General features: G+C 54.0%; 1 protein-coding gene across 1 annotated transcript; it reads left to right on the top strand.

The window, feature by feature from the left end:
- Window positions 1–4451: 4451 nt before the first annotated feature.
- On the top strand, window positions 4452–24052 carry WNT9B (Wnt family member 9B; the record flags this gene model as incomplete). Its single annotated transcript, XM_081110194.1, has 4 exons — window positions 4452–4537; window positions 21282–21538; window positions 22525–22790; window positions 23579–24052. Exons 1-4 carry the CDS (start codon window positions 4458–4460, stop codon window positions 24050–24052), a joined length of 1077 nt encoding a protein of 358 aa, XP_080966320.1. The 5' UTR covers window positions 4452–4457.
- Between the last annotated feature and the right edge of the window lie 637 nt (window positions 24053–24689).

The raw sequence follows: 24689 nt of genomic DNA, 5'->3' as shown, positions 1-24689 counted from the left end.
TATTCATGGTGAGCCCGGTGCCCAGGCAGAGCACACATACGCATGCCTCCTGACATTTATGAGTCACCACGGAGTCACTATTCAACATTGGGATTGCTACCTACCTACCTATCTATGATTATTACTAGACAGAACCCCCTCTAGTTCCAACCATGCAGTGATAGAGGGCTCAACATCTTGTCCCTCATGAAGATTATAAAATCAAGGGCAGGGTCCGTAGCCATCAATAAGTCAGGTCTGACCTATTCACACTCCAGTGTTCATTCATTCATTAATTCAAAGATTTAATGATTACTTGACTGGGAGCTAAAGCTCTGTACCACTAGGGGGAAAGATGTGGGATGTCAAAGAAACAGGAGACAGAGTTTTAGTTCTTGAGAAATCTGCAGTCTACACATGGCAGGGGTGCCTAACATCACCCCCCCCCCCCCCCCCCGTAGTCACTAGCTCAAAATTCAGCTGTGCTAATGAAGTCTCTAGGGCCAAGGTGGTAAGTTAGCAGAACCAGGAGTGGTCAGTCAAGGCAGGCTTCCAGGTTGGGATGGTGCCCACAGCAGGACACCTGCTGGCCTTGACAATGGAAGCAGGGCTGGGGGCGGGGGGGGGGGGGGGGGAGGGGGCAGGGGCGGAGCTAAAGGGCAACCCTCTGCATTTGGCCTTCCTTGGCTAAGCTCAAAGATGCTCAGAGCAGGGCCTCAAGCAGGCAAGGGGCAAGGGAAGGTCACACCACCCTCTACATAACAAAACCTCCACTCAGAGTGTAGTTCTGGAGTGAGGAAGGTGAGGCAGGAAAGGGCGAGAAGGCCTCTAATGAGAATTGCCATGGGTGGGGGGAGCTCTGCCAACTCAGGAGTGAGCTCCCCCAGGGAGGACGGGGCCCTTCCCACAGAAGCTAGATGGGTGGGTGCCATAGGAGGATGTTCAGAAATTCTTCTCCCCCACACCCCCTCCCAAACAGCTTTTCTGCCAGTGCTTCAAGTTCTATCACTAAAGAATTATTCTGGAGTATTTGTCCTTTCTCCCTTTTAAGAAATCTTTTCCAACCATAAATGTTAAATATGCTTATAATAGGAAATTTGGAAAATACAAAGAGGCTAACTATTTTTTACCCACACTCCCAAGCCCAAGGCACCCACTTTTTTTTTTTTTTTTTTTTTTTTTTTTTTACCATCTTGCCATCTTTGTCTGTTGCTTTCAAGCATAGCCATGGTCTTCCCCAGAACCAGCTCTCCTGAGCAGCCAGGCCTGGCCTGGCCTGGGCACTGGTGCCTTCCCTCAGAGCTGCTGGGGCACCTCCTGCACCACTTCCTGTGGGCTGAGAGCATTTCCAGTGCAGCCTCCCGGTGATTAGAGGGAGATAGCCAGCCTGGAATTCCTCATTTCCACTGCTCAGGGCCTGGTGGTGAGCTGGGAGGGGTTGTGTGATCGCCTGGCTCTGCCTTGGGCCTGGGCTTGGCTGGGGTTTGGAACCCTGGGGGACCTGACAAAGATGGGTGGATTCTTGCCCTGGCCTGTTTGGCTCAGTGGATAGAGTGTTGGCCTGCGGACTGAAGGGTCCCAGGTTTGCTTCTGGTCAAGGGCATGTACCTTGGTTGCAGGCTCCTCCAGGCAACCAATCGATGTGTTTCTCTCACATTGATATTTCTTTCCCTTTCTCTTCCACTCTCTCTAAAAATCAATGGGAAAATATCCTCAGGAGAGGATTTAAAAAAAAAAAAAAAAAAAAGATGGATGGATCCTGAGAGTTTGCTTCAGGCAGGGTGGCTGGACCTGGGGGCAGAATTGGGTCGGGGGAGTTCCGGAGACACCTTGGAGCTGGATTTGATGCAACCATTTGCTAGCCTTTCATCCACATGTTTGTAACTTCCAAAGAGTGTGTGTGTGTACACACAGGGGGAGGGGAGGACTCCATCCCTGAGCGTGGCTGCCTTGGGCTGGTTAATGGAGACAGGTAGCTGCATGTGGATGTCTAAGAATGCTTCTCTTGCATACCTGTGTGAACCTGTGGGTCCAGGAGCAGCTGTGGGTCTGCCTAGGAATTTAGACAACCATGGGGGAGGTATGGGGGAGTCTGTGTGTCACTGAATGCCTGGGCTTGCGTTGCAGAGTGTCAAAGAGTGTGTGTGTGTGTGTGTGTGTGTGTGTGTGTGTGTGTGTGTGTAATGAAGCATGTGTCTGAGAATAAGAGGGGGTGCTTCTGTGAGCATACATTGTGTCAATATGACTCTTTCTATCCCTGAAGCCCCTTAAAACGACCACAGACCAAGGCTATAAGCTGGCAACAACACATTTCCTGAGTACCTACTGTGTGCCGGGACCTGTGCCAGGCTCTGGAGATACAAAGAGAAATGACCAGCCATGTGGACATTTTCTAAGCATATCTCTCTGTCTAACCACGCATGCCTCTGTTGACTCTTTGGTGCTTCCTCCAACCTCTTTGCATCAAAGTCTTAACCATCAGATGTCAACATGTAACTTTTATGAAATGTTGAAAATGTGTCACTTTGGGAGAATGTGCTCCCCCTCACCCTCCCCTTCTCCAGGCACGTGCATGCTTGTGCATGCTTGTGTGTATGGTATGTGCTTATGTGCATGAGGACAGGATGGGGAGTTGGGGTAGCCCAAGCTGGACCTGCTCCCTCCCCACTGGCCCACACTCAGTGCTCACTGGGTGTGGCTAGGGCTCCCGTCTGACTCACACGGGTGCTCCTCGTTGAGCCTGCTTCAAGCGCTTACCAGTGGTGAGCTGGAGCTGGCTCAGACTGGCTTGTAGAGCCGACGGTGCAGATCTCTTCCGAACTCCAGAGATCAGGGGTGACACCTCATTGGTAGCTTGAACTATTTCCCGCACAGAAATCGGCAAATGATACACATCAGACACCGCACCCCCCCCCCCCAAAAAAAGCATGTAAACACTTATCGGCACAACTCTGGTGCCGCCTGCAGTTACAGCAGCAACTGGATGTTGAGTGGTAGCACCTGTTAGGCATCCGGCACCACCCTTACCTGCACAAAAATCCTGGGAGGTGTTTGCCGTTGTCCCCATTTCATATCTGGGCCTCATGTTGACATGATTTGACTTCAGGTCTCTGCCCAGCACATGGGGCTGTGCCCCTCAATAAATAGGACCATGAAACTTGATAGGGCCGGCAGAGCTGTTACAAAAGATCTCCCCCATCTAATCGCTGCTCATTTGACAGGAAAACTGAACTCAGAGAGCCTCACTATTGAGGGGCGGGGTGGGGGGCGGGTGCTTCCTGTGCCAATACCACCTAACACCCAACGCCACAGCTGCCAAAACCACCTAACACCCAACGCCACAGCTGCCATTGCCCACCAGTCTCCCCACCTGCAATCATGCGGGGTCCACAGCGAAGCCGAGGTCGCTGTCACCGGATGTTCTACATGCGTGGCAGAGTTTTTGGAAAGTTTACCTGCAGATCTTGGCATGCCGTGCAAGCTATAGTTTGTTGTGCTTGATTTGACCCAGTGTTCACGACTCTCAAAAGCATTTTAAATGTTGCTTGGGTTTCCCGCCTAGACTGGTACCACCTGCTCACCTGCGCTTCAGGAATTAGGATTAAACTTAAAAAAAAAAAAAAAAAGAATAAGCGAGACAGAGCTCTGTGGCTCAGCCCTGGAGATGCCCATCCTGCCTGACAGAGGTCCTGGCATCTGCACACTGGAAGCAAGCCCTCCCCAGCCTCCACCCCCACCCCGGCTCTGCCCGCCCGCCTGACAGAGTCTGGATGTGTGTCAGCGGCGCTTTGTCAGACGCCCGCCAAGGCCCCCGCTGCGCACCTCGCCTCTGACGGCCTCGCGTTTAGGAAGAAAGCGCCCTTTCCCCTGCTCCGCGTTGACTCAGGGACCCACCCCCCAGCCATCACCCGTGGCTCCAGGAGACCAGCTCTGCTTCAGGACCCGGCCCTGGGGCCCGGGGAGAGGACCCGACACCGCTTCTCCCCTCCTCCAGGCTCCTCCCTCCGTGCCCGCGCCTCCCTCCTAGACCGGCACCCCCGTACCTCGGGGGAGAGAATCCAGCGCGTCCCACTACCCGCCCCGAGAGAGGAGCACAAACCCCCTCATCCCCACCCAGTCCTCCCACCCCTGCCCCTCGAGGACGGGGACAGGGGACAGGGGGCGCTTCACGTTCCGCCACCGCGTCCCCGGGTGGGCACGGCGTCAGGTGCGCTCTCACCTGGGGCGGTGGGAGGGCGACATGGGGGCGGGGCGAGGGCGGGCCCGAGGCGGCGAACCCACCCGCGACGGGGCGGGCCGAGGCCGGCGGCGCCAATGGGACGGGGGGCTCGCCGCCGGGGGGTGGCCGTCGGCCCTCCCCGTCCCTCCACGCCCCCGCCCCGCCCCTCCCGGGTTTAAAGCGCCGCGGGCTGCGGGCGCCGGTGCAGCGAGCGCGGAGCGGCGCTGGGAGATGCGCCTGGGCGCGCGCCGCCGGCACCATGCGCCCCGCGCCCGCGCTGGCCCTGGCCGCGCTCTGCCTGCTGGCGCTGCCCGCCGCCGCCGCCGCCGCCTACTTCGGGTCAGTGTCCGCCGAACCCCCGGCCGCGCCCCCGCCCTCCTGCCTGCCCTTCCCCGGCCGCCGCAGGGCCCGCTTTCCCGTCCCGCTGCGCCCGGCCCAGGCTGGACATCGAACTCAGACCTCACTCTGGCCGCGCCCAGCCCCACCTCCGGGTCGGGGGTCGCGTCACCAACTGCGTCTCTCGCTCCCTGGGCTCAGACCCCATCGCCCCTTCTGGAGTCCGACGCCCGGGTCCCCTTCGCAGGCGCTCTTCCCACCTTCCCTGTCTCATCTCGCTCCCTCCGCGCGATCTCGGACCCTGGCCCAGCGCGTCCAGGTGCCTGTCGGCGCTCTGATGCCCGCTCCGGTTCTCACTCGGGGCCCCGTCTCCCCATCGTGGGCTCTGTCTGGCCACCGTCTTTGCCTCGGGCTCCCTCTCCACTCTCTGCCTTTGACCCGCGGAGCGGAGACCTCGAGGCCGGGTGGAGGCGAGAGAGGGGGCGGGGGGCTGTCGCGGAGGCCCGGGGTAAGGCATCGCGCGGGTCCGAGAAGAGCGGAGGAAACCGGGGACCGGGAGGAGTGTCCGCTGCAGACCCGAGAGGGAACTGCCAGCTGGGGAGATCCGACCAAAACTCAGACGGAGCGTCGGGTGAATTAGAGCACGGGGCGGGCTGGGGGTGTTTGCAGCGCCACTTTCAGGGCAATGGATTGTAGCCCCTTCTCTGGCGCTGGATTGCAGGCACTTGGGGTGGGAGCCGGGGTCGTGGGTGTGAGGCCCTGCCCTGCCCTCCACCCAAAGCCTGCTCCGACCGCGTGCCGTCTGTGACTTTGACTCGCGCCACTTTTCATGATCTTCACTCCAAGGTGAGGTCTACAGTCTGACTAGGAGGGCAAGGAAACACCAAACAAGTGACCTGCAGAGATTGCTCTGAAGGGCCTTCCAGGGAGGGGCGAGTAAGGGTCTGAGATGCCCTCACAGGCTGGAGTAAGGACTCGGGGCTAATTTCCAGGTCATGACCTCTGGTTAAAACACTCCTGGGCTGTGGGCAATGGCTTCTTTTTAAAAGAGATGGAAGGGGCAAGGGCTTGTCAGCTCAAGCCCTAGCTCCAGTCTCAGCTGCTGCTGACGTGGGAAGACCACTCACTTATTCTTTAGGGCTACAATGACCCCTTTTACAAAGAAGGGGATGATGGTATGATGGAGCCTCTACCCACTCCAAGAGCAATGCACAAACATGTTTTTTTTTTCTGATGATTTCAGGCTTGAAGGCACTTATTGCCTCAGCAGGCAGGATATAGTGGGTAGGGCACAGATTTGGGGTTCAGTTCCCAACTTTGCTACTTGCTAGCTGTGTGTTCTTGGCCAAATCACTTAACCTCTCTGTGCCTTGGTTTCTCATCTGTAAAATGAGGATAATAGGTCCTATTTCATATGAAGATTGTGTGAGTTAGTACATGTGAAGCAAGCAGAACATGTCTAACACATAGTATATGCTCAACTAATGCCGATGATGATGATGATGATGATGATGATGATGATATTCTAGCTCTGACAAGGGTTTCTGAGCCGAAATGGAGAGGAAGCCTGGACCATTCTGGCTGGCGTGGTAGGAAAGCAGAGGAGTTTGAAACAGTGCATGGGATTAGAGTTTGAGGACTGAGCACGGCCACAGCCTTGGAAATGAGAGGGGCGATGATTCAGGCTGGGTTAAGGGTGAGAGGGGTCCTGTGAGTATTGGAGCCACCTCTTCCAGGTTGTGAGCCTGGCTGGGCAGAGCTGGCAACGTACATTTAAGCCACCACCACCACGTCTGGGAAGCAGGACAAACACTAAGAGAATAAGCTAAAACTGGGCCTCGCGCTGTTATGTGTTTGGTCTCATAGAGCCTGAGTTCTCCCTGGGGAAGCCCTGTTGCTCACCAGTCAGGCCAGGGTTCCCAGCTTCCCATCAGAATTTGCTCTCTGGGAGGAATGTGTATCAGTCATCCACACTGTAGTGAGAATGTGAGGCAATGTGCTTCTCTCTTCTCCAGGTCACTTGCTTTTGAAGTCTCATTTCTGATTATAAGGTGAAGTGCTTTGGCATCTTGATAAAAGAACATTCAAACATCAGGAGAGCCAGTGAAGCCAATCTTTTTGGGATCATCAAAATCCTAGAATCATAGACTTAAGAGTTGGACGTGGCCCCCAAAGGATCTCTGGTCCAACTCCCTGCTTCAAGCAGGTCATGTATTATTAGCCCCAGTTTTGAGATGAAACGACCATCCTTCCCAAACCACAGTAAGCTGGCAGTTGCTGCTACGGCTTCTGCATGAACCTGGAGCCTAATTCTGTTGATGGTAATCTATAATAATAAAAGCGCAATATGCTAATTAGACCAGACAGCCGAACGACCTTCCAGATGAAGCCGGGGCTGCAAGGGAAGCCTGGGTCCTGGGTCCCGGGTGCCAGAGGGAAGCTGGTGCCGCCAGCTGGGGGAAGGAAGGCCTACTCTTGCACGAATTTCATGTATTGGGCCTCTAGTAAGAACATAATAACTAGTATCACAGCTTACAAATAGGGTGCCCCCCTCCCCTGTTTAGTTAATTCTGTCCGACTCTCATGGGTGCAGTGGAACGGGTAAGACCACGACATTCTCCCCTGTCCTCCATAATGAGACAGGATGCATGGAGCTCTGCTGGTGTGTCAGGTGGCCTCTCAAAGGATGGCACGTTGATGGTGGGATGGGAGGTAGACCAGAAGTCAGGAGCCCAGGTTTGCCCTATTTCTGGACCATTCTCTGTGTTGTCTGTGGTCAAGTCATTTGCTCCAGGATCCTTAGCACCTGGAGGTAGTAAGGTTTCCTAACAGGCTGGTCCTCGCCCGGAGTCTAGGATTATTCAGCAGCTCATGTTTTGGTGTGAGAATTCTGCAAGTATTAACTGATGTGATGTTTTATAAATGAACACGCATTGCATATGTGATGAGCTGGACCCATGACAGGCCTTGTCATCCAATCCAGTTATTAAGTCATACCAATGGCTTTGTAACTAGAAATAGTTCCTTCGGATGCAACTTTTAAAGTCATAGTTGACTTCCGTGGTTATTTTTAAATGTATGACCTCTGTGCTTATTTGGTTTCTTTCCTCTCTGGAGATGATACAGAGAAGTTTATGAAAAGCACAGCTAGACCTGAGTTAGAATCCAGATCATGCCTCTTGCTAACTGTGTGACTTTAAGCAAATGTCTTAACTTTGCTGAGTTTGGGTGATGATAACAGCCATCCTAAAGGCTGGTGTGAGGCTGAGTTGAGCCAATGAATGAAAGGTAGGTTATAGTAAGGATGTACTGAGCACATACTAAGTGCTCAGTACAGTGCTTAGTACTCTTGGTGGTTGCTGGGGCTCTAGCCATCTTCTTGGGTTATGGGGACGTCATCATTGTAAGGAAGCAAAACACAACCTTAACTCGCCTTCTCCCCCCAATCAACATTACATACAATAAAATGCACGTGTTCTAAATGCACAGTTTGGGTTTTAACAAATGTCCGTCCCCATGTAACCACAGCCACAATTACATTTCCTTCATCCCAAAGGATCCCCTGTGCTCCTCTGCAGTCAACCCGCCCCCACCACCCCCAAGCCACCACTTCTCTACTCTCTGTCATTATAGATTAGTCCTGCCCATTGTAGAAGTTCATATAAATGGAATCAGATGGTATATAGCTTCTGCTGTACGCATTCTTTTGCTCAAAATAATGTCTTGAGAGTCATCCATGTTGTTGCATATATCAGTAGCACATTCCTTTTTGTGCTGAATAGTATTTCATTGTATGGATGTTCCTCAATTTGTTTATTCACTCACCTGTTGATAGACATGTGGTTTTTTTCCAGTTTGGAACTATTCCAAATAAAGTTGCTATGTACATGTCTTTTTGTGGACATGTGTTTTTATTTCTCTTGGATAAACATCTAAGACCGGATTGTTGGATCACATGATATGTATGTGTTTAACTTTATAAGAAACAGTCAACTAGTATTCCAGAGTGGTTGTACCGTTTCACACAGTAATGTGTGAGAATTTCAAGTATTTCATATTCTTGTCAGCTACTGTCAGTCTTCATTTTGGCCATTTTAGTGGGTATGTCTTGGTATCTTGCTGTGGTTTTAATTTGCGTTTTTCCATTGATGAATGCTGTGTTGAATATTTTTTATGTGACCTTTGGTCATTTGAATATCTATTTCATTGACTTATTTGCTTTTTCATTGTTGAGCTGTAAGGGTTTTTATTACTTTGGGTACAAGTCCTTTGTCAGAAACTATTGGCAATATTTTATCCCTGTCTGTGGCTTGCCCTTTCATTTTCTTATTGGTATCTTATGAAGAACAGAAGTTTTTAATTTTGATGAAGTAAAATTTTTCAACATGTTCTTGTACAGTTTGTGCTTTTTTGGTATCCTGTCCAAGAAACCTCTGCCACCAGGGGTTGTGAAGATTTCCCTCCTGTGTTTTTTTCTAGAAGCTTTATAGGTTTAGCTTTTGCACTTAAGTCCATGATTCTTTTTTGAGTTACTTTGTGTGTGTGGTGTGAGGTAAGGTTTGAAGTTCATTGTTTTTTCACGTGGATAGCCACTTGTTCCAGCACCATTTGTTAAAAAGATGATCCTTTCTCCATTGTCATCTTTGTTGCAAATTGATTGAGCCAATAGATGAGGGCCTATTTCTGGACTCTCTTTTCCATTCCACTAATTTATATGCTTATCCTTGTGCCAATACCGCCAATACCACACAGTCTTGCTTACTGTAGCTGTTAAGTAAGTCTTGAAACCAAGGACGATAAATTGTCTGTCCTTTTTTTTTTCCAAAACTGTTTTGGCTACTCTAGGTTCTTTATATTTCCACATACATTTTAGTATAAACTTGTCAATATCTACAGAAAAGCCTGCTGGGATCTTGATTAGAATTGCAATGAATCTATAAATCAATTTATAGGAGATTGGCATTTAAACAATAGTGAGTCTCCTGATTTATAAACAGGCCATCTCTCTCTATTTAGGGCTTTTACATTTTAAACAGTGTTTTGTAATTTTCAGTGTACAGGTCTTTTTTTAAAAAATCCATTAAGTGTTTTATATATTTGGATGGTATTTATTTATTTATTTATTTTTTATATATATATATATTTTATTGATTTTTTACAGAGAGGAAGGGAGAGAGATAGAAAGAAAGAAACATCGATGAGAGAGAATCATCGATCAGCTGCCTCCTGCACATCTCCTACTGGGGATATGCCCGCAACCCAGGCACATGCCCCTGACCGGAATTGAACCTGGGACCTCTCAGTCCGCAGGCCGACGCTCTATCCACTGAGCCAAACCGGTTTCGGCAAGGATGGTATTTATTTTTAATCAGGAAACATTTTTAGGAATTAATTGGGTACTGAGAAAACCAGGGTTGAAGGGAAGAAAGGGTAAAATAAATTTTACTGCTTTGGGGTAGCGGATTGGAAGCCAAACATCACTGATAAGAATCACTGTGTTTAGGGAAGGAATTCAGCCAGGCTTGTTACCCCCACCCCCAAGAGTTGGGCTCTAAAGTTGGGTTTAGGGTGAAACCAGCCTCCTCAGTGGATGGTGGTGAAGTTTCTGAGGCTGTGGAGTGGGAAAAGGAGGGGCGGGAAGCAGGTCAGGGGGACTCCTGGAGTGGCATCTCCCAAGTAAGAGAGGTCCTGGTACCTTTAGGCTTATGTGCTCAGGTAGATGTTGGACTCAAAAGGAGGCGGGCCAGGTACTGTGAGGGGACACCACCTCGGCTTCAGCCTGAGTAGGATTGGAGGCAGCCCAAGGTCCTAGTCTTGGAGTCACACAAATTGAGTTCAAATCCTTCATCCAACTGCTTGCAAAAGTGTGGCCCAGGCAAGTCATTTAGCTATTCTGAGCTCATTTTTCCCATCTATAAAATGGGTTCATCCTTACCTCATGGGGTTGTTTTGAGGGTTAAATAAATGCATATAAAAGTGCTGAAATGCGATCTGTGTATAAGGAGTCTGAGAAATTTCATGATCTGTCTTAGAGCATCCAAGTTAAGGAGCATTTTTAGTGACATTTGCTCCTTCCTCTCTTCGTTTTTAGCCCATTGTATAATTGTGCTCAGTCATTGTATAAGTGGAATCCTTCTGTGGTCAGCACTTTATGTGTACATCATCTCATTTAACCATTGTGACAGCCTAGGAGGTAGGTACTGACACAATTATCTTTATTTGCAGGTGAGTGGGGGAAAGTTCAGAGAGACCAAGTGCCTTGCCCAAAGCCACACAGCTAGTGGCTGGGAGCACCAAGATTTAAATTCTACTCTTCAGAATCCAGAGCCAACCTAGTCATCTCTGCCTCATACTCCTGTTGAGCCTCAGCTGAGGCCTGCCTCCCTCTGGCCAGCTCAGGCCCTCTGAGACCCAACCTTTCACTTGGCTTCTATCATAGGCATCTCTTGTACTTCTTCTCTCTCTCTCTCTCTCTCTCTCTCTCTCTCTCTCTCTCATGGATATATATATATATATATATATATATATATATATATTCATGTTTTTATCAATTTTTAGAGATGGGAGAGAGAGAGAAATGTCATCAAGTGCCTGCTTCCTGCACGTCCCTTGCCAGGGATTGAGCCCACAACCCGGGCATACACTCCATCCGGGAATCGAACCTGTGACTTCTTAGTTCCTGGGTTGATGCTCAACTGCTGAGCACACTTCATGTCTTAAACTCTTAATTTGTTACCCAATTCTTCATGTGCTCATGTCTCCAATTCATGCATAGCTCTCTTTAAGCAGAGGTCTTGGGGCCCTGCTGTGGTCTGAGTCCCCCCCCTGCAGGCCTTAGCTTTGCTCCTGGTCTGCAGTGAATGCCTGGGTGAGCAGTCGCCTCTCCCTTTCCCTGGTCCTTCCTCTTCCCCAGAACCCTCCTCTCTACCTCATCACATTTGTTCTTTCATCTGCTCACACTTGGCTCTCTGGAGCACACGTTGCTTTGCCAGGATCTGGCCTGTATCTGGAAGGAGCTAAAAGCCAAGCAGAGAGCAGAGACTTGCCTGATTAGACACCAGAGTCAGCCCCACGTGGCCTCCCATGGGGATCCAGTGGCAGCCGAGATGCGCTTGGGGGAGGGCAGTGGCCTCAAGGCCAGACCCCTCACTGGAGAGATGAAGACTGAGGAGGGAAGGGGGGTGAAGAGTCTTAAAGGGCCAGGAAATACTTAGACCCCATGTCCAGTCAGCGCTGGAATTTCCAAGGAAACTGGTTTTAGGACAAGAGCAGAGAAGGTCTGCTCTCTTGACAGTTACAATCCCTTTGAGGCCAGATGCGCCTCAGAATTGAAGACTTTTCAGATTTAGGAAAGGTGATATAATGCGTACATCGTGTATAACATGACATCCCCAGCAAGGTCTAGGCCAGCACCCATCATCAGACACTTCATTTTTGCAGAGAAGCATCTACATGTTGGGATAAATCAAGACCGTAAATATTCTCACTTTGGTTCAGATCAGGTCTCTGCCACGTGAGTTCCTCCCAACTGTACAAACGCTCGGCAGTTTTCAGAGCTGTCTGAAATTGGAATTGTGGGTAAAGGCTTGTGAACCTACCGCAAACTTTCAGCACGTGTCACCACCAGAGGCTGTGCAAGCTGAGTGTTAAAGAAAGACTTGGGCCAAGTTCTTGGCTGGTCCTCACTGGGTATCAAAGGGAGGCTCGGGCTGCCCTGAGCACAGTTTGCCCCCACAGGGGCTGAGAGGGCTGGAGGACTCAGGGTCTGACTGACCACAGCCAGGTGGCCCTGAGCACTGGCACCAAGGAGAGCACGCACAAGTGATCACAGTCTAAGGGCCAGGGAGGGCGTGGTTACAGGCGGGCTCCTTCAGAGCCACGCCCACCCAGAATCTACCAGGTTGGGCTTGGGAGCCAGACAGCAGGAAGGCCAGGAAGTAGGGTTGGGAGAGGCTGAGGGAGAGCCTAGAGCTACACTCGGGTTGGACATCTGTGGGATTTATGCAGCCAGCAGGTGTCTGAGGAACACTTGCTTAGAATGGAAGACCTGGGCTGGGGACAGGAGGACCTCAGGAGAAAAGAAACTATGATCTCTGCCAAGGAGTTTACAGGCTACGTGGAGAGACTGTCTTTGTGGCCCTAGGAGGGAGAAAACAGTGCCAACCCCACGAAACTAATGCTACTATATCTGCAAAACTGGAAGATGGGGAAGGGGGTGGGTAAAGTGGAACGGGGCTGACAAGTAAGGAGGTCTTCCTGGAAGAGATGGACAAGCATCATAGCATGTTAGAGCTGGACGGGCCCTCTGTGTCCCTTTTCTCATTCTCTGCATTGTTGGAAAAGGCAGTGGCTATAAAAGGATACAGGGGCCTTAGCTGGTTTTCTCAGTGGATAGAGCATCAGCCTGTGGCCTGAAGGGTCCCGGGTTCGATTCTGGACAAGGGCACGATTCCAGTAGGGGGTATGCAGGAGGCAGCAGATCAATCATTCTCTCTCATCATTGATGTTTTTCTCCCTCTCCCTTCCTCTCTGAAATAAATAATATGTATGTATATGTGGGTGTGTATATATATATGTATACATATATATACATATATAGATTTAAAATACATACATACATACATACACACATACATACATAGGTACAGGGGATCCACGCGGGGTTTTGGACTGGAAGGCATCCAGGTAGGAGGTGCAGCATGAGGAAAGGCATGGAGGTTGGACTGAGAGCCATGGCTGGGGAGCAAGGAGGAGACTGGCCTGGCCTGAGGAGCCGCCCTGTGCTGCAGCCTGGGCTCGCTGTGAGGCCAGCATGGTCCAAGGTGGGACGTTATTGTGGTCCTGCTTGGAGGCCCCCGCTCTGTTCCCGAGGGAGCATCCCCTTGGGCTGTCCTGGACCACTCTGGCCCTCCCTGGGCACGTTCAGGGAGTGACTTCTTGACCAGCTGAGGAGGTCCCTGCTATTTCTGGAGCTGGGAGGAGGGGCGTGGGCCATCCCTGGGACCTGCGGGAGGACAAATGAAGTCTGCAGCACGGGACGTCTCTGCCTAGAGCATCTGCAAATAATGGAACTGTCCTTGTCACAGAGTGAGCACATGAGACGTTCCCTAGGGGCCTGGCTCTCCCAGGACCCACAGCCCAGCCGGAGCCTGCCTGTCCATGGGGAAGAGGGTGGCCACTCAAGAGCACGCCACACTAGTTATAGTTGGTCGGTCAACTTACCATGATTCGTAAGTTGGCCAGAGTCGCCCAGTCCAGGAGCCAGCATCCCGTGGTTGGGGCAGAGCTGGATGGGGGTGCTGCTTGCCATGAGAAGAGGCAGCCTCAGCAACTGCTCGCCTTTCCCTGCCGTCCCCACTCCATGCCTCCTACTCCGCTCCTCTCCTGGGCCAGGGTTGGGCCTCTGGACCAAAGAACCTTGGGAAGCGTGTCTTTAGGGCTCCTGGCCTCCCTTTTATCTACTCCCCCCCCCCCCCCGCTCCTTGCCCCAGGCCCCCAGTTTCTCTCTTCACAATCCCAGAGGCTCTCCTCTGACCATTTTTCTTTCTAGCAAAGTGTGTGCTCGGCACTAGCATCATATCGGACTCTCTTGCTTTAGTGTGAATAAGCAGGCTGCTTCTCTCACGTCAGAAGCTCTGTTTCTGACTTTTGGCTGAAAGAAGAGTCAGTGTTAGGCCAGGGCGAAGTAGCCTTTTAAACAAAGGGACCTTCCCTCCCTTGGGCTGCCCAGGGGGCCAGAGGAGTCCTGACCAGGTTTCCTTCCCTTCAGACCTACCTGTCTTGTACTGCCATCATCCTAGGCATTTGCTGTGGTGGTGTCTGATTTTGATTACCTGAAGCTTTACATTGAAACTGAAAGCGGAGACCACCAGACGGCTTGATAGAAACAGTTAGGAGACCTGGGGCATAGTCCTAGCCCTGCCACGAACTCAGTGGGTCACCTTGGACAATCTTACAAGGATTCTCAAGGCACCAGGCAGTTCAAAGCAGACCCTTGGCAAACCTCTTGCCCTCCTCCGTCCCCCCAGAAGCCTCTGAGATACCCCCAGGAGCCATCATGGCAAAACCTTGGGACTGGGTGATCTTGCAGGGTTTATTCAGCCCTAAAAGATAATAATTCAAATGGTGTACATTTGGACCCAGCCAGGGACCTGGGGGAGATGTAGAGGCGCGGGATGTCTCTCTGCACAGGAGTGACTTTGGGGACCCTCTGTGCCACCTGATCCATGCATGTGATGAAGGCTTCCTCCCCTCAGCTTCAGCCTGAGCCTGAGGGGAGAGGGCGGGAGACGGGAGGGAGGAAGGGGGGAGCATTTCCTTCCCAGATGTTGCACTTGTTACGCTGTGAATACTGGAGATCGTTGAGATGCAAAACATGTTTGCTGCGTGGGCTGCTTGCTGCCCACTTAGCTCATGAGCACGTCTCCCCGATGCCAGCCTCAGCGGGCAGCCCAGTCTGCGGAAACAGGAAACAGAGCTGTTCTTGGAGAGACAAAGCCCACAGCTGGGACCGGCTCTTTTCCTCTAAGCCAGGGATTGGGCGGGGCGGGGAGGGGTGGGGGTGGTGGGAGGCTCTGGTGGGCTCCTGGGGGGAGGTGGTGACGAGATGCAGTCCTCAAGGTGGGTTCTGAGGTTGAGAGCTGGGGAGCAAAGAAAGGCTGGACCCAGGAGGGGCTGGGGGACCCCGACAGGAAAGTAGTAAAGGTCCCTGTTTATTTCAGTCTTCTGTGGGTAAACCTGGCATGAAGCTGATGCTCAATAAAATCCTCCATCTTGATTTTAAATGAGTGGATGAGTGAAAGGAGGGAGTGGGAGTGAAGCTAGGACATGTGACAGCTGAACTGGCCAGGCTGCTCATCAAGGACTTCTTCCTGGGGGAGGTGTGAGGGGATGCTGACTCCAGGAGAGGGGGCAGGAGTCTGAGGATGGAGGGAAGGATGTGCTGCCCAGGACAGCTGAGGGCAGGAAGAGGGGAGAGAAGCCTGGGGCGGGTGTTGAGGGGCCCCCTCTCTGAAGGACTGTTTGCTCAGAACCATGGATGCTCTCTTCCTGGGCTAGTCACTGCCCTCACTAACTCTCCCCTTCTGGGAAGAGGTGAGTAATGGAGAGCGAGCACGGAGGGGAGTAGAGGGGAGTAACAAGTTGGAGGGAGAGAAAGAGAGAGAGAGAGAGAGAGAGAGAGAGAGAGAGAGAGAGAGAGAGAGAGACCGTCCAGTGAGGGCTGGGAAAGTGGGCTGAGATGTTTGAGATGAAAGCACAAAAGGAGCACTTACCATGTAAACGGCCCTGCAGCGGAAGCCTGTTATCAGAGCATCTAATGGGGTTTGTAGGGCCAAGGCCAATGCTCCAGGCAGGGCAAGGCTTTCCTGGTTCCCAGGCAGCTGCCTGCAGTTGGCATGGGCCCTGGTGCCAGGCACAACTCCTGGCCCCTCCAGCTAAGGGTCCAGACATGCTGGCATGACCTGATGCCCTGGAAACCACCAGCCTTGTCCTGTGCCAACCCCCACTTACCCACCACATCCTGGGGGTGGCCTCCTCTGGACCCATCAGACCCTCTCAAGCAGAAACAAGTGTGGAGGGGGGAGTGGAAAAGCAGAGCCTGGGGCACCCTCAGGTGATGGGGAGTGTTTTCCACCTGCCAGGTCTGGGAGCTTCCTCCTGCCTCCCCCCACTCCCCCAACCCCAACCTCCCACTACAGGCAGGACGGAGACTGGCCACGGTCAGGTTCTCACCCAGATGATTTGGGTCCCTGAGCAGCTACTGATTGTTCCTCGGGGAGCTGGGCTGGTTCAAAACTTCCTTCTCCTTCCCCTGCCCCTTGGGGCCTCAGGAGAGTCTGGGGTACTCTTGCATTCAGCTATGTTTTCTCTAGACTGTGAGCTCCTTGAGGGCAGGAGGGGGTCCCAGCACCCAGCACATAGTAGGTACTTAAGAAGGACACTTACCTGGAGCTTATTATGGGCCAGGCAGTGTTCTAAGAGCTTTACAGTGGGAACTCATTTCACCCCAGGACAGCCCTGTGCGGCAGGCACGGTGAGGCCTGCATCTTACAGATGAAACACAGAGCGGTGGCGTCCCTTTTCCAAGGTGGCACGGCTAGTAAGAGGTGGAGGTGGGATTTGAATTCAAGCCGTCCGGCCCCGGTCATGCTCTCGCACTAGTCACCGTGTACCTGTTAGATGGAACGGCTCAGGGGGTGAGTGGATGTCCTCATGGTCACCAGCCAGTGAGGGCAGACCTGGGACCCAACTGCCCAGATCAGAACTGCCTTGGGGACCTGAGGTCCTTGGGTCCCCACACTCCAGCAGGTGATGGGTGATTGTTTCAGGATGAACCCCACTTCTTATCAGGGGTTTGATGGCTCCTGAGTCCTGCTGATGGTAAACCAAAGCAGTCTCCTGGGAAGCCATCCCCAAAGCCTGGAGAGCCTTCTTTTGCTAACTTGAAGGTCATCCCAGATGGGGCTGCTTCAGCCAAAACTGTGGGTGACCTTGGGGAATGTGAAAGGAGGCAGAGGTGTCAAGGGCCAGGAGTGGACAGAATAGATATTTGGGTTGGGGGGTGAGATGGAGTCCTGAGGGGCACCCTTGTCTTTTCCCACTCTATGGGGAGACGAGGTGGTCAGGGAAGTGTCTGGGGATGATCTGGGGTCAAAGCCAGATGCATCTCATTGTATGGGAGTGGGGGTTTCTTGTCTTATTATTAACCTAAGGGTCATGGGCCAAGGGGGCAGAGGATATAGGCTGGGGCCAAAGAAGGGAGGAGAATGGAGATGGTCACATGTACTTTATTAATGGGAGAGGAGAGTCTGGAAATCAGCCTGTGGAAGCTGGACTGGATGCAGGAATGGGGGAGACCAGCTGGGCCAAAGCAGGTGCAACCAATGAGGTCCCAGGAGGCTCAGGAGCACGAGTCAGGCAGGGAAGCCTGGGAGCTCAGCCCAGAAGAGCCACGAGCAAATTTGCAAATTCTTCGTCCTCTGCTCTTTGGTTCAGAACGCTGGTCACTTGTTTGGCTGACAGTCTGGCCTCACCGAGGAGCAGTGTTTTTATTAGAGCCCCAGATTTGTCTGGATTTATTAGACTAACGAAGGGCACTTGATCTTCTCCAGTTTACTCCCATGGGGCTCAACTAATATGTGGGCCGTTGAGATTTTTGCAGAGGGGCCTGGTGTGTGGGGTTCTCAGGCCTGGGGTGCCAGAGAATGTGGCTTCTTTAAGGGAAGAGGATTATGTCCACTGACCTGGAACAGACTGGAACCTGCACCACCTAGAATTCTTCCGAGGCCCAGGAAGAAGCCTTCCCTAGTGGATGCCCTGGGACGGGCACGTGGAGAAGAGTTCACAAGCACCGTTTAAGGAGATGCCTTCAGGTGTTTTTTAAATTTGATGTCAGGGCCCTATTTCTTCGAAGGAAATATGATCTCAAACTGCAACATGGAAAACAAATAAGGGAAAACTGGGTCCCGGAAGGGCTCCCAGCTGTCCTCCTTCTAGGCCCTGAGGGGCAGTGCCAGGGAGCCTTCTCTGAGGGCAGCCCTGGGTAGCCCAAGGCCCAGTGTGGCCTGAGGTCCCTGTGCGGTTGGCTGCCTTTCCCCACCATTAATCGCTACTTAGTGTCATTACCGCTAATAAAATTAACCGACTTTATACTGGACTCCTGGGCCATCAATCACAGGGTCTATTACATGAAATTAAAAAAAAGCACACACACAAAAACAAAACAAAACATGTGCCTGTGATGGGGAAAGGGTGCAGAGCCTGGCTCACAGGTGCAGCCTGGGGCACGCTGGTTCTCCACAGCTGGCATAAGGACCAGGTCAGGGGCGGCAGGCACCCTTGGTTAGACAAACCAACTCCAAGTCTTGACACTGTACTATAGGTAGGAGCGTCTCAAGCAAGAACACAGCTGACCCCAGGAAGACCCTGCTCCCCAGATCCTCTCTCCCACTCTCTTGATGCATTGGTTCATTCTCTCTTTAGACCAGCTTCCTTCCTTTTTTTTTTTTTTTATCACCTGAGTTACAGGCCCAGTCACCAAAAAAGAGAGAGAAAGCAACTGTATGCTCTCATAATTCAAATTCCAAATTCCCAGAGAAAGGACTGATTGGCCCAGCTTAGGTCATGTGACCCTCATTGGTTCAATCAACAGGCCAGAGCAGCAAGGCAGCCAACCCATGTAGAGGGCCACCAGGGTGCAGGACTCTTTTGAACTAGTAGAACCGTTTCACTGAGAGCCTCTGGGGAGGGTAAGGTGCACTCTAATCCTAAGCCCCACCTTGCTACTGATCTGCTGGGCGACTCGGCCCCGTCACTGCCTCTTCAGGTGTCTGCATAGTAATTGAAAGGGCTTAGTAATAAAGACTCACAAAGTGGTAGATATGTCATCTCATATAACATAATATACCTGTAATGATGCAACAATAATAGCTATTATTCTTAAAATGGCATTTGAGACAGGCCTTAAAGGACGTGCAACACTATTGATCAAAATCGCTATCACTCCCTGCTTGTTCTGCTATCTGTCAATCAGCTGCTACAAGGAAAGTACCAATTTCTGAAACATAGGCACGTCCCTGGTGTGGGGAGGACATTTGAGGGACAGCATGGCTGCTGCCCCATTGCTCCCTGCAGCCCCCCAGTGGCTCTCCACCCTGCAAGCCAGTCAGGGTGGGGCCTCCTCAGCTGGAGTTGACATCGGGTTCTGCTGTGGACCAGCCAAGGGTCAAGCTCCAAGGGTTTCCTGCCAGGCTGCAGGGAGGGGTTTGGGTGTAGACCTGGTGGACTGGAAATTTACCCATTTGCCCCCAGATTAATGATTAACGGGTCCCTGCCCTCACCCTGTCTGGGAGGGGAACCCAGGGCCAGGCTGGGCCAGGAGGAGCCTGATAGCATCTGTCTCTGCTCAGAGGTTTCAGAGATATGCTCCATGCTGGGTTGGCTGCACCTGATGGGTTTGGAATCTACAGGCACTTTCTGGGGGCACCTGGGGCCTGGCCAGGACCGGCACCCACCCAGACAGGGAGGGCATGGCTTCTAGCCAGATGTCCTGGCTGGGCAGGTGGCTCCAAACAGGAGAACTGTGCCCTTGTGTGTGTGGGACATGGGCCTTTCTGACCCCTCAGGGCTTGGCCAGGGCTTGCCTTAGAGCAGGAATGACCAGGGCCACGTTCAAGCAGGAGCTTTGAAAGCCATCGTGTGGTTCTACCTTGGTTCTTTTACCTTGACCATGAGGCCAGCATGTTCCAGAAAGGGGCTACGTCCTCCAGCCTGCATCTGGGATGATGTAGTTTCCACCCTCGCAGAGGGCCACCAGGGTATGGGACAGGGAATTTTTGAACTAGTAGAACCATTTCACAGCGAACCCCTGGGGAGGGTGAGGTGAGCTCTAATCCTAGTCCCCACCTTGCTGCTGATCTGCTGGGCGACTCGGGCGGGCCCGTCACTGCCTCTTCAAAAAGCCTTTGTTTCCTTATCTGGACAAAGGGAAGATTCTGCCCCAGTTAAGACAGTCAAGCATCTTTTTTTAAAAAAAAAAATTTATTTATTTATTTATTTATTATTGCTTAAAGTATTACAAAGAGTATTACATATGTCTCCTTTTTTTCCCCCCCGCCCTTGACAATCCCCTGGCCTCCCCTACCCCCCAGTGTCTTATGTCCATTGGTTATGCTTATATGCATGCATATAAGTCCTTTGCATCTTGCAAGAAGAAAGGATTCTGAGAAACTCTAGCCTGTCCCAGGCTCTGTGGTTGGTACTTTTCATGTAATCCCCCCAGCACCCCCAGGAGATAGAGAGGATCGCTGTTCCCACTTTCCAGAGGAGAAGACCAAGCCTTCAAGGTTATACAGCTAGGAAGTGGCAGGCAGGCTTAGAACTTGGCAGCCGGATTCCAGAACCCACGAACTTCAGATATTGTAGAACGAGAAGTCAGGGGCTGATGGCCTAATGGAAATTCAGCTCCTTCACCTTCACTCACCCATCTGTCAGTCTGTCTATCCACCCGCCATCCCATCCTTCTTTCCCTTCCCTCCCTCCTTTCTTTCCTTCCACCCATTCTTCCATCCACGGGAATATTCCCCAAGCATTTCTTATAACAGGCACTGAGTGGGCAGATGGTTGAAGATCTATCTGGGAACAAGTTAGGTTGGCGTGGGATTACTTGGGTGGTGATATATGTAAGGGAGAAAGGGCTAGCGGGGAGAATGGCTGGGTGTCTGTTCACTGTCTACAGCACTCGGCCACGCCCCCCCCCCCCCCCCCCCCGCCTTGGAATGAAAGTGGCCCTCCCCTCTGGACAGCAGCCAGTGCTACATGCAGTATTTCCCAAACTTCCCTGATCACTGAGGCTGCCCCAGGCCCCACTCCAGACCAACAGAAGCAGAATTGCTAAGTGTGGATCCTGGACACCTGGGTTTTAAGGACCCTGGGTGATGGTTCTGATTGGGCAAGTTTGGGAAATTGGGTGGTAAGAAGGGCAGAGACTTTGGCATCTAGAAAACACGCTTGGGGTCCTGTACTGGCCCTTGTTAGAAGCACCTTGGTTTCCTACTCTGCAAAAAGGAAATGTAACCCCATGGGGCTGGCCTCCCTCCCAGAAATAACGAACCCCTCCAAGAAGGCCCCTTCCCCTCACCTGCCCATGTCCTCAAGAACTGGCTTCTTTAGTTCCCTCCCCGACCCCCACCCCGCCGCCCCATCGGGACTCCTAAGGGTCACAGGTCTCCCTTCTCGCCCTCTCTAGCCTGACTGGACGGGAGGTCCTGACGCCCTTCCCAGGGCTGGGCACCGCGGTGGCCCCAGCTCAGGGCGGGGCCCACCTGAAGCAGTGCGACATGCTGAAGCTGTCCCGGCGGCAGAAGCAGCTCTGTCGGCGGGAACCTGGCCTGGCTGAGACCTTGCAGGATGCTGCCCACCTCAGCCTGCTTGAGTGCCAGTTCCAATTTAGGCACGAGCGCTGGAATTGCAGCCTGGAGGGGAGGACGGGCCTGCTCAAGAGAGGTAGGGAGGGGGGCAGAGAGGAGGGCTGGGGCAGGAGGGCTGGGACAGGGAGGGCTGGGGCAGGAGGGCTGGGGCAGGAGGGCTGGGACAGGGAGGGCTGGGGCAGGAGGGCTGGGACAGGGAGGGCTGGGGCAGGAGGGCTGGGGCAGGAGGGCAGAGAGGAGGAGGGCTGGGGGCAGGAGGGCTGGGGGCAGGAGGGCTGGGAGGGGGAGGGCTGGGGGCAGGAGGGCTGGGAGGGGGAGGGCTGGGGGCAGGAGGGCTGGGGGCAGGAGGGCTGGGGGCAGGAGGGCTGGGAGGGGGAGGGCTGGGGGCAGGAGGGCTGGGAGGGGGAGGGCTGGGGCAGGAGGGCAGAGAGGAGGAGGGCTGGGGGCAGGAGGGCTGGGAGGGGGAGGGCTGGGGGCAGGAGGGCTGGGAGGGGGAGGGCTGGGGGCAGGAGGGCTGGGAGGGGGAGGGCTGGGGCAGGAGAGCAGAGAGGAGGAGGGCTGGGGCAGGAGGGCAGAGAGGGGGAGGGCTGGGGCAGGAGGGCTGGGGGCAGGAGGGCTGGGAGGGGGAGGGCTGGGGCCGGAGGGCTGGGGGGGAGTCTGCCCTTCCCACACCCCTGGCCCCTGTGGTCAGGCCACACTGCCCTTGCGAATCCAGCACAGTCCTGAGGGATCCGAGTCCTGGATTAATGAGGCCCATTCATGGGGGCATGTTTCAGAAGTGGGTTAGTCCGACTTGTTCACACTTGGACTTGGAGTCAGGGGCAGTGGTTCAGGCCCAACGTTGTCCCTCACCAGGTGCCTACGTCACTTCTCTTTGCATCTCGGTGTTTTCACCTGTCCCCCTGACCTGCCGCCGGGGGAATCTGGGCATATACCCACCGTGAACTGGAAAGTCCCATCTTAAATAGCAACTCGCAGCCTGAGCTGAAGGGCAGGTGGCAGGGCGGCTGCCCGAGCTGCGTCCTCGGGTTCACATGCCCCTCCTCCTGCTCCCCGGCCCAGGTTTCAAGGAGACGGCCTTCCTGTACGCGGTGTCCTCGGCCGCCCTCACCCACACTCTGGCCCGGGCCTGCAGTGCCGGGCGCATGGAGCGCTGCACCTGCGACGACTCTCCGGGCCTGGAGAGCAGGCAGGCCTGGCAGTGGGGCGTGTGCGGTGACAACCTCAAGTACAGCACCAAGTTCCTGAGCAACTTCCTGGGGCCCAAGAGAGGAAGCAAAGACCTGCGGGCACGAGCAGACGCCCACAACACCAACGTGGGCATCAAGGTGAGCAGGTTCCTGGTGGCCCGAGCCCTTCCAGCCAGAGCCCGAGGTCCGCAGGAGGTCCTCCCCCATCTGCCCCCAGCATACACTCAGGCTGGGCGCCTCTTTCCTTCAGCCAACATTCCTTGGGCATCGACTTTGGCCCTTGACCGGGAAACAGGGAAGGGTCCTGGGGGTCACAGAGCCCAGCCAGGGGTGGGAGCCAGGGTTGGGACAGGCCATGGTGAGGCAGGAGCATGTTTGGAAAGGGGTCTCCATTCCAAGGATAGCCTTCCTGGAGGTCTTAGAAGCCAACAGAGTTAGAAACAAGTGAGAAAGCTTTGATCTGGTGCAACCCCCACTCCTCCTCCAATTTTACACACGGGAAGAGGAGGAGGCCCAGGCGAGGGAAGGCACTTGGCCGAGGTCACATAGCGAGAGGACTAGGGGGTGAAGGGTCCCGGCCTATGGGGCTGGGAAGGCTGGGAGAGGCGGGGCTCCAACGCTTTAGGAAACCGAGTTCTGCGCCCTCATCACTGAGTCGTGCGACCCACGGCTGCTGTATTCAGTTGTGCACGCCGTCCATGCCACAGGACTCTGGCCCGGGGAAGGGGCTGCGGCTGCGGTCCAGCCCACACTGCTCTCACCACGGCGTGCGTGTTGGCACAGGACGCTTCTGCCAGGGGAAGAGGAGCCTCGGGCCGGTTTGCACACAGATGCCACCTGGCTAACGTTCCCATCTTCCTGCTACTCCCCCGCCAGAGCTGGCGCCCCGGGCCCCTGACCCGCCTCCATTCTGCCTCTCCTCGCAGGCCGTGAAGAGTGGCCTCAGGACCACGTGTAAGTGCCACGGCGTGTCGGGCTCCTGCGCCGTGCGCACCTGCTGGAAGCAGCTCTCCCCGTTCCGAGAGACGGGCCAGGTGCTGAAGCTGCGCTACGACTCGGCGGTCAAGGTGTCCAGTGCCACCAACGAGGCCTTGGGCCGCCTGGAGCTGTGGGCACCCACCAGGCTGGACAGTGCCACCAAGGGCCTGGCCCCCCGGCCCGGGGACCTGGTCTACATGGAGGACTCACCCAGCTTCTGCCGGCCCAGCAAGTACTCCCCTGGCACGGCAGGCCGAGTGTGCTCCCGGGAAGCCAGCTGCAGCAGCCTGTGCTGCGGGCGGGGCTATGACACCCAGAGCCGCCTGGTGGCCTTCTCCTGCCACTGCCAGGTGCAGTGGTGCTGCTACGTGGAGTGCCAGCAGTGTGTGCAGGAGGAGCTCGTGTACACCTGTAAGCACTAGGTCTGTTGCCCAGTGTGCCAGCCAGGCACTGCCAGGACCTCCCTCAGTGCCCAGCGCCCAGCTGCCCAGCTGGCCCCTCAGGGCAGATACTCCTGCATGCATGTGCTCATCGACGTGCGTGCCAGGCACACGTGCTCCTCTCACCATCGCGCCTGGCAGCCTCCCCGTCCCTCAACACTCAGCCGTGAGAGGCGCAGGCTCCACCCTGAACCCCGGGGTCCCCAGTCTTTTTTGAGGACTTGGGGCGGGAAGGCGGAGTGAGAAAGATGTGGAAGGAAACGAGAGAGAGAGACCAGGAGGAGGGCAGGCCCGAGGTGTCAGAGGGGACGGAAGAAATCTCCGCCGTCTCCGTTCCTAGGATAAGTGGCCTAGAGCCGGGAAGATGCAGGGATTGAGGTTCTGCGTGAAGAAGGCACAGGGAGGCAGTGTCAGCTGGAAGCCAAGGCTGGAGCCTGGCTGGGATGGGTCAGTCCCTCCCGTGGGCCCTGCTCAGGTCTCAGCGAACCCAGGGACCACACACCATCACTGCCTAGAGAGGAGGGACAAGGCAGGGGATGGGAGCTGTCGGTTTGGAGAAAAGAAAGCTTTCTGGGCTTGCGTGGACCAAGTCAGATACAAGTCAGGTACTGCGTCCTTG

This window comes from Myotis nattereri (genome assembly GCF_964212035.1).
Source record: "Myotis nattereri genome assembly, chromosome: 16".
NCBI lineage: Eukaryota > Metazoa > Chordata > Mammalia > Chiroptera > Vespertilionidae > Myotis > Myotis nattereri.
This window is presented reverse-complemented; position numbering and strand designations above follow the sequence as displayed.